Consider the following 10,013-nt stretch of genomic DNA (forward strand, 5'->3'; position numbering starts at 1 on the left):
AAAATGAATTGGATTGAATTCAAACTCTGGACTCTCGTTGGCTAAAAAAATGAATTGGATCCTGCCCAAACTGACTCCATTTTGTTAAAAAAAAAAAAAAAACAATGAATTGGATCTAATTCAAACTCTGACTCGCTTTGGCTAAAGAAAATGACTTGGATCCAACCTGAAATCTGACCTCTTTCCAAAACAATGAATTGGACCCAATCCCAGCTCACTGGCTCAACATTCCCATCCCTATTTAATTGTCATTACCTGAAAAGGAAAAGACACACAGGTGAAAATGCAGCCATTTTTTTAGAAAAAAGACAAACAAGAAGTGGTCAACATATCATTTCTTTATATATATGAAAATAATTTTAATACAGTTTTTATATGGTGTCCAAGGGTACATCCAAGTGCAGCAAAAAAATAATACAGTGGGGCCTACATTTAACAGAGAACATGACCTTAGATAGGAGAGAATGGAAGAAAATGATCCCTGTAGACGAACAGATGACCTTGGATAGGAGAGAATGGAAGGAAATGATCCATGTAGACGAACCCAAATAGCTTATGGATTAGACCTAGTCAATTTGAGCCAGGTAGATCCTTTCACATTCTTCATGAAATTTTTCTAATGGATTCATTAGCCGACCCCAACTAATTTGAGACAAAGGCTTAGTTGAGTTGAGTTGAGTTGAGTTGAGTGGGGCCCACATTATAGGCCCATACAAATGGGAAATGATATATTCACCCCTTTATTTTACTTGGGACAGCATCCTCTAGTGTATTTATGACTACTCATTTTCCCAAGTAATTAAAAAGGGCAAATATATCGCTTCCTCATCCAAACTGATCATATCTTGGGCCCCAACTTAGGCCCTGTTTGCCTAAGACACTGGACCACATCCATATATTAAAATACTGGGAAACACAAACAAACAAGAGTACACTTCTCTATCTCATTCTTCTTCATCATAGGCATCAAGAAACCCTGCCCTACAAACAGAAAATCCATCAAGACCTGCAACAATCATACTTCTCTCTTCCTCCACTGAACATTTATTTTTTGTTTCATAAGCGAAGATAGTTGATGAAAAACAGATTCATTGCTAGGGACTCACAACTAGTCAGGCTATCAATCCTTTGAATTGCCTCTCAGATGAAGGAAATCGAAACCCATCCTAAGTTACTCATGTTCTTACTCACTATTAATCTATGGCATGTTCTAGAACATAATCCAAGCACTCTCACATATTTCAAATTGTGCCTTACTGATAATATGGTGCCATCTCTATGGGGTATAGCCTTCCAAACTTGCTTGATTCCTAAAAGTTGCCTTCCTCCAACAGAAGTCCCACTATAGAGAAAACCTACTAAAAACAACCAAGATTTCTACTCCAAGCTTACTCCTGAATAGAAACTTTCAAGAAATTGACTAGGAATAGGAGGCACATAAAATGAATATAGGTTTGAGTAACCTCCATATTTTAGAAGTATTTCACCAAACACCTGTGTTTAACATGTTTGGGGTCAAGTAGTGATGAGTAAACTCAGCAATACTGTTTACAGCTATTTGCATAAGAAAATACATTATGAGTTACTTCGCTACAGATCTTTATTCACTAGTGAGGCGCTGAGAATCGAAAGAAACCAACACCCACCAAATAATTCTGAGACCTTCAATAAAACACAAGACCTCGGCCATCAAGCATGGACATTGAAGCCTGAATATTGAATAACTATGGGTTGGCCCAGGAGTCAAATAACTATGAGGGATCAAACCTTCGCATTGCAACAATTAAGAGCACGTTCCTGTATTGCTATACTATATTATTTCCAATGACCTGAATGAGTTGGATTAAAGTCATTTAGTATTTAAAGGTTTCCACAATTGGTTTGGTGATTTCAACTTTAATCTATAATATTCCAATCCAAACTCAATTCCGTTTTAGGCCGAGTTGACAACTAAGGGATGGCAATGTGAAGGGAAAATCTTAATATATCCCCGTGACTTCCTTAGTTAGTTATAGACAAAGGATTATTAGTATATAAATATTCAAGGTATGCTAGCTAAGGAAGAGGAAAAGATCAAGGAAGCAAAATACTGTGTTGGTCCTAGAGAGAAGGGTGTTGATCAAAGATTGTTATGGGGGAGTAAGGGGTAGAGTAATTTGTGAAGACGCTGAGTGTGAGAGTATCCTAGAGTTACTCTCCTTGCTAGAAGTTTAAAAAATTGTCAAAAAAAAAGACATTGTAGTAAAAAGTGAAGTCACACCATAATCTAGCAAACACGTACACTTCGCCATTCTTCCATGCCTTATGTCTTGTTCAACTTACATTTATTCAAGGAATGACGGGTAAGTCATTCGGTGATAAAGGTCTTATTATATCCTTATGCAGTTCTGTAGATGACAGGGACTGAGAGAAGTGTAAGGATTTCATAAAACAAGTAACTCTCAGGTAAAATCATTATAAGGAATGAGAAAGGATTAAGCACTAATTGGGCTTTAGGTAGAAAAGAATTTTGTAGATAGATGGTTCGGGAGGGCATTAAGTGTGAAGAATATTATTGTTGGACATCCTTCAAAGAAAATTTTGAGATAGCTGTAACTTTTCACCATTTCTCAGAACTATAAATATGAAATTTTCATGCACTAATAATACATTGGTCATTTCATTTTCGATCAAGGATGTAATGGCAATTATCCTTAAGTATTGCACTCAGAAGTTATAACTACCAGCTATGGTCAGAGCATGCGCTGTTCGAATTAAGAAATAAAAGGTGGAAATGAACCCCCATTGCTACTTAGGGTTTGATATATACTTTGAAGAAAAGCAAGATAAAATTCACTTTTGCTCATTACAATAAGCATAAAAAGAGCCAAGTTCCCCTCAAGAAGTAAGAGTCCACTATATCCCCTGTCCAACATAAGCTTCATTTTTACAGGGCGCAGTGTGACAATGTAAATATCTTATTCATTGGCAACAAGAGAAGCAGATTTGAAGAACCATCCTGGACTTCAAACGTGACATCCCCAAAATGTCACATGAAAACTTGCAAAGGTCTTTTAAAGCTAATGAGCGAGATAACATACGAATCTTAGGATGAAGTTCCACAACAAAAATGCCATTCCCTTCCGTTTTCTTCTCCATGCCCAACATACCTGATTCATCCTTCTATAACCAACCAGCTCTTGTTCTGTTGTGCTATGCTTTGAAACAAAGTCTAAAGTCTAAACTACATCATTTGATTAAATTTCCTCCGCTGAGTATGAAAGAAAGAAAATGGTGAAACATCATCAAAATGGGGACTTTACAATATTTCTGTAGTTGAACCTTTTGGGATCCCACTATATTAAGAGATCAGGCGAAGACAAGAGCGTTTGGATCTGGTCTGGTGTGCTTTCTCTGTTAAATCCTTTTACCAAAATCTTGTCCCTAATCTCTCCGCTCCTCGGTTTGGAGCATTTCAGCTCCTTCTATAGTGTGTGCATTTGGCTGAACAGCTCACCAAAATAGGAGTCAGATGTTGGACTTCCTTTGGAATAGAGAGATGTTAATCATTGATCAATTCCCCCTATGTATTCAGGTAGGTAAGTCAGTGGATCACATTTTTATCCATTGTAGGGCGGCCTGTGAGATCTGCTGTCGTATTCTTGGGAGATTTGGCATTCATTGGGTATTTCCAGGTCGCTTGATTGACCTCCTTGACTGTTGGTCCTTTGATCCATGGAGGAGCAGGGGAGGATTTTGCAGCGAGTAGTTTTGCTGGAATCGTTATGGGTAATTTGGAAGGAAAGAAATAATAGTCTTAAGAGGTCTGACCAAAAGCTATCTTTATTTGCTTATGAAATTCATCTCCCTCTCCATAGCCTGGGTCAAAATTCTCCCCTGCTTCAGATTTATTTCTAGTACGGACTTATGGAGGTGTCGGCATGAGATTTGTGCTAGCGGTGACAATGAAGAGGTCGCTTTCCCCAATGGGCTCCTCCGAATCAAGGCCAATTAAAACTCAATTTGATGGCAAGAGTTTGGGAAACCCGGGTCCAGCCAGGGTTGGAGGATTCCTCAAGGATGGTCTGGGGATTACCAGGTGGGCTTGTGGGCTTATTCCGGGCCGATTGGGATTGCAGACTCTAATAAAACAAAATTAAGAGTGCTCTTACATGGTATTAGAATTTCAGTGAGTGTCCTAAGCAGGTTGATCGTCAAATGAGACTCTCTTAATGTGATTAGGTGGATGGACGCTAGCCATCCCCATGGTGATTCGCTGATTTGATCGACGAGATTCAGGAGAGAGTAGAGGGATTTCATGTTAGGTTTCGGCATGTGAAAAGATTGGCGGATAGTGATATGGATAGCCTTGCCCGAGTGCGTGTAGACAGGGTTGCTTTGGAGATCTTTGATTTTTTGCTTCTCTGATAGCCTATGCTCTTTTCTTTTATTGTATTAGTTATCCCTGTAGCTTAGACCAACTTGGTCGTGAGCCCTTATTATTTTCTCTAATAAAATTTCTATTTGCCATTAAAAAAACATTTATAAGTAGAGAATAACTTCATGCATTGATCATCAACTAAATCACAACAAATACTCACAAAAAAATTCCCTTGGTTGATCCACCACATGCATGTACAAATCTGACCTTGCCGAGCGCTTCTCAGCATCCATAGACCACTCTAGAGATTTCTTGGAAAACCCCCAAAAACATAGCAAGCAGAATCCCTTCACAGACGATCCAATGTCAATCACAGTTAGCTCCAACTGATGCATAATAAATATATAAAAACAAATAACTCAAAAAAAAAAAGCTTCCAGAGACTACATGCAGCAATCAAAACAAATTTGTCCTCTGCATTGACAGTCTCATCAAATTACCAATGGACCAAGTGATTAGGAATAAAAAACAGGGTAGTTAGCTTAAGATAATCCATAATGTTATATAAATCTATTGAGCATTTTTAAAATCAGCATCCAAAAACTCAAACTCGAACAGAAACTTGCCTGAGGTAAAACCACGTCAACTCAAGCTTGTTGACTTTTTATTTTGATTGGCTTCTAGGACCACTCGGGTGCATCACTAATTGACTTAGATAATTTTTAAAATCAGTCTACTCGGGTGCATCACTAATTGACTTAGATAATTTTTAAACATGGCTAAAAAACATTCCGACACTTCAAATTATTTTCATCCATGACAGCCACCAACTCGTCAAATTAAAATAAACATATTTTAAAGTCTTTAGGTTCTGAAAAGGAGATCTCTTTAGTACAATATCAATAGTTAACACCGCTCCTCATGCCCACAATCTTGGGTTCATCTTAACTTTTCCTTCAGTAAACATATATCTGAATCCTATAAATTAAACTACAGACTAAATGAATACTGCTGTTTGATGTAGTTAATAGTCAGAAATAGAACAGCTTAAATTGCATTACTCAATTTTGAGATCTTTTTATATAAAAACGAGATTGATTAAAAATTAACAAGACAAGGAACCTGACATAATAGACAGCCTGAGAAGCATTAGAGTAGTGCTCTCCTTTATGATATTGTGGTCACATTAATGTCAAAGTTGTTAAATAAAACCCACAAAGCATGGAAGATAACTCCCAACAAAGCATGAAAACATGACATCCTTAGTTGGGTTTGCAATTCGAAACAACGCTAGTTCATTGAGATTCTATAGTAGTAACCAATCATTCAAATAATATTGCAAAATAGATTGCCTATAACATTAATTTTTTCTAAGGGCCATATCAAAGAGTACATATTTCACACACCTGTGAAGATAATAATTCCCACGGATTGCAGCCCCTTCATTTCAGGCTGTACCAACACAAGGCACAAACAAAAACATACAGAACGAGCAGTTAAATGACAAAGAACTGTTTCTAATCTATTCAAACACATTGAATTTACCAACGCGGATAGAGAAACGAATGGCTATCACTTATAAATCAAATGTAATTCACAGGCATTGTTAATAAAAAAACACTCACTAAAAATATTTGTTTTCACTCAAAAGGAAACAAAATAGCCTTCATCATACATACAACTAATCATTCTTCCATACATACAAAATCAGGGAGAAACAAAGGCTTTGCAATTGGGTTTCTTTGAATATCTGTGAGCAAGCCCAAGGCAATACAGAAGGGTCAGATGTATGGCTGCCCCACAATTTCTCCGCAGAAACGCAAGTCTTGAACATGAACACTGCATTCCCCACAGTCGCATTGAAAAGCCAATTATAAACATCCCAAAACACCTCCACAGGGAGCCCATCAACCAAAATAGTCTGATTACCCCTAAATTTCCACATTAGACGCTTAACCTGCATTACCATTTTCTTATCGATGCGGATCGAGAGACACGGTTCTTTGAGCCCGACCATCTCACACTCAATCGCAACATCATGGACCTGCCCATTATCACAGAACTGTGCTTTTGTGCAGTATATTCTCTTGCCGAAAATATGCTCTCTTTTGGCAATAAACACAGCATTTAAAGGAGGGGGATTCGCATTCGTTCTCCTATATGCCTCTTTACTCAAATCACCAAGCAGGAGAACCATCGCATGATCAAAAACTATGGCCAGATAAAAACCCTCCAAAGGCTCGGGCCCGGATCCGAATTTCGCGGATGAGAGGTCCCAAAAGATGTCTACTTTGCTACTGTCTACATCTAAACCCTTTGATCCTTTTCTCTTAGAGAACAACCAGGGTTTTATGTCAACTTTACAGAGGCATTGGCTTGTAGAATCATCTATTCCCACACTAAGACCTTGACCCATAAGATTTTTACTCCATGTAATAGTAATCACACAAGAACGGCCACATAATCTACTCTGATAAACACATGTAACCAAATTCTGAGCTGTTTTGGATGAAGAATCTGCAACTTGGACTCCATTTTCACCAAAACAGGAAGGAAAATCTCTCATCCTGGTAATAAGAATCCAAAATCTCCTCTCTTTTTTCCTTCTCTTCTCAATTTATTAAATACAATTATACTCTTTCTCCCATAAAAAAAAGGCAAGGGTTTCAAAAGGAAAAAGATAAAGAAAAGAAGTTTTCTACCTCATTCAATGAAGAACTCAAGAACCCATGTTCCAAATATTGCAGAGAAATGCTTATGCTAGAGTTGGGCATGATCTGGGTTCTTTGGAGCCTAAGAAAATTTGATACTTTAGACAAAGGACAAGGGCTCCCAAATCAGAGACAACTATGGGGAATGTAAGTAGTAAAAAGGTGATGGAGAACAGACAAACAGGCACTTCTTTCTTTGTCAATAACCCTTCCTAAACCATAGCTAAAATAACCCAAAACTCAGGTAGAGGAGTGGAGAAAGAGAGCAAAATTGATACAGCTAAAGGGCAGGTTTTACAACATTAGGCCACAGGAAAAAAGAATCTCTCTCTCTCTCTCTCTCTCTCTCGACAACCACATGCATTAGAACTGAAAAAACAAAGGCATGGTGCCAACTTTCACCCAAAGACTCAACAGATTCTCTGGCCTGATTTTTGGGACTCTGAGAAGGGGACTAGAGAGAGAGACTTCAATTCTTACAAGGTAATTATTATCAGAGTTACTAAAGGAAAACGGTTTTTTGATGTGGGCCCTTTGTTAATGAAGGCAGGTTTTTTTATGTGGGCCCTTTGTTAATGAAGGCAGGAGATGACATTAAATTGGAAGAAAGCCTTCCATTTCACACTCCTATCTTGGCCCATTAAACTCTTCACAACTCAGCAGGAAAATACAATGATTAGAATGCTTTTTTCACATTATCCATCTGTATATCTGTATACTACACAACCCCACATCACAAATACTCTAGCAATCTCACAAGGGGGAATGATATTCTCCCCCCTCTACGACGGATAAAATCCCCCCTTTAACGTTATTCATTAAGTTTTAAAGGCAAAGAAAATCGTTAATTTTATCCTTTTAGGGGTGGGAAAATATCATTTCCCTTTCACAAAAGCAATTTTGCAACCCTCTCTCTTCAAAATAAAGGTGCAACCTGGGTCATTTTTGGGAATTCAGTTGAGCTTTTACCATGAAATCGGGTCGGGTACGGGTTCATTCCTATGCATTTTTTAAAGAAAAAGCTCAACCCAGCCCGACCCAAGTTGTTCCGTAGTTTAAAAAAAGTCAGAAGGATGTCTTTGTGCGAAATTACGTAGACACTCCCACCATATAAAATAAATGGCTTGGCTTGGTGGATTACTTGGTGATGATCTACATTTACTTTTTCTTTTTTTTTCCTTAATGGTTAATTTTTTGGTAAACTTTGATTACCAAAGTCCATAGCTTACTCCAATCCCCACCATTAGGGGTGTCAAGATTGTTGGAGACATGAGGGTTCTGATGGTAATGAGAAAACAGAAATGGAGCTGCTTTAAGGCGTGATATCACTTTCCTTAAGACAAATTTCCCCTCCACCAAAAGTGTGCAAGGGGGATCTGCAAAATGCCTCCAAGATACAATGAAGCCTAGTAGGAAAATCCAACTAATGTTTGACAACGTCTCGCACAAGCGAAGTCAAACCTGAAACACCCATAAGAAATTTCAAGCCTTAGAAAAATTTCTAGATACTATTTCTGCACAACAACACTATCTAGAACTCTAAAAAGAATAAAATAGTATGTAAAAGACTTGGGGGATTTTGAAGGAAAGCAGAAGTGTGTATTGAATCTGTCAGAAACGCATTACAAAGTTGCCAGTTTGTTTTTATTTCTTTCAAGCAAAGTACGCCTAAAAAAGCACCAATAAAGCACCACTAGTGCTCTATAGCCCACGTTGCGCGGGCGCGAACGGTGTGTTTCACCGTCCGCAACCCATGGCTAACCCTTTGTAAAGCAAACAAGAGAAAAAGTGGGTAATGCTATATAAACCCATCTCCTTCTCTTGCCACATCTGATGTGGAACTGTTTTTCCCGCTAAACTTCTACATCCCTTTCAAAAGTAACTTTTTTCAAAGAAATTTTTTTTCTTTTTCCAAAACACTTTTAGAAAAAATCTTCCAAAATATTAATTTTGACTAAAAACCAAAGATTTTGAGAATTCAAAATCTCTAACAAAGATGTGAATGGACTCGGACGAGGATCCGATGGAGCTAAAAGGATTCGAACATTAACGGATGGGATTTGGGCACAACAGATAGATCTGAGCTATGGTCCATTGGATCTATATCATAGGGTGCAAAATTATTTTGGATCGTGACCTAAACATAGCCGCAAAATTTGATGGGGCATTCTAGATCCAAATAGAGGACACCAATGTATGAAAATACCTTTCATATTTTTGTTCATTTATGTCTATTTGTGGGGGACACTAGGGGTGGACATGGTTCGGGTCCAACCAGAGTTTGGTTTGGTTTGGTTCGGTTCTATTCCAAATTTAAGTGGTTCGGTTCCGGTTCAGTTGTTTGGGAACCGATTGCAATTGGTTCGGTTTTGGGTTTGCGATCCTGGAACCAGAACCAAACCGAGAACTGAGAGTGATGACATCCTCCCCAACGGATCACATCACCCCCCTCCCCATAATGGTTCAGTGAGAATGGCTTACTACTGCTTGAGGATAAATTCACCGTCCATTACATGGTGGTTTATTAAACTTTCATGGACCAATGATGAGCATCAATATAGAGCATGCATTAAACTTTCATAGGCCAATCTTCAGCTTCATTTCTATAGTATGATAATTGAGCCCATGCATTCCATTAATTCATCCAATAAATGGGAAAAAGTTTATAAAATAAAGGTTGGGTAAACCCAGAACCGAACCGATCAAGTTCAATTCTGGTTCAGCTCGGCTTCAAAGATAAGTGGTTCGGTTCTAGTTCCCAGAGCCAAATTCTGGGAACCGATTGCAATTGGTTCGATTCTGGGTATACCCTAGAACCGAACCGAACCATGTCCACTCCTAGGAGACACCCAATTTGGGTCCACAAAATGACAGGTTTGAATGCCATGTGCATACAACATGTATGGTAAGATTGGGTGGACTACCAATTTGGGTAGTAGTAG

General features: G+C 38.3%; 1 protein-coding gene across 1 annotated transcript; it reads right to left on the reverse strand.

The window, feature by feature from the left end:
* Positions 1 to 5,981: 5,981 nt before the first annotated feature.
* On the reverse strand, positions 5,982 to 7,539 carry LOC143845792 (uncharacterized). Its single transcript, XM_077354203.1, has one exon. The coding sequence runs from the start codon at positions 6,924 to 6,926 to the stop codon at positions 6,042 to 6,044; it is 885 nt and encodes a 294-aa protein (XP_077210318.1). The 5' UTR covers positions 6,927 to 7,539; the 3' UTR covers positions 5,982 to 6,041.
* Between the last annotated feature and the right edge of the window lie 2,474 nt (positions 7,540 to 10,013).

This window comes from Tasmannia lanceolata, unplaced genomic scaffold, assembly GCF_043159265.1.
Source record: "Tasmannia lanceolata isolate RefF3 unplaced genomic scaffold, GAP_Taslan_0.1 ptg000015l, whole genome shotgun sequence".
NCBI lineage: Eukaryota > Viridiplantae > Streptophyta > Magnoliopsida > Canellales > Winteraceae > Tasmannia > Tasmannia lanceolata.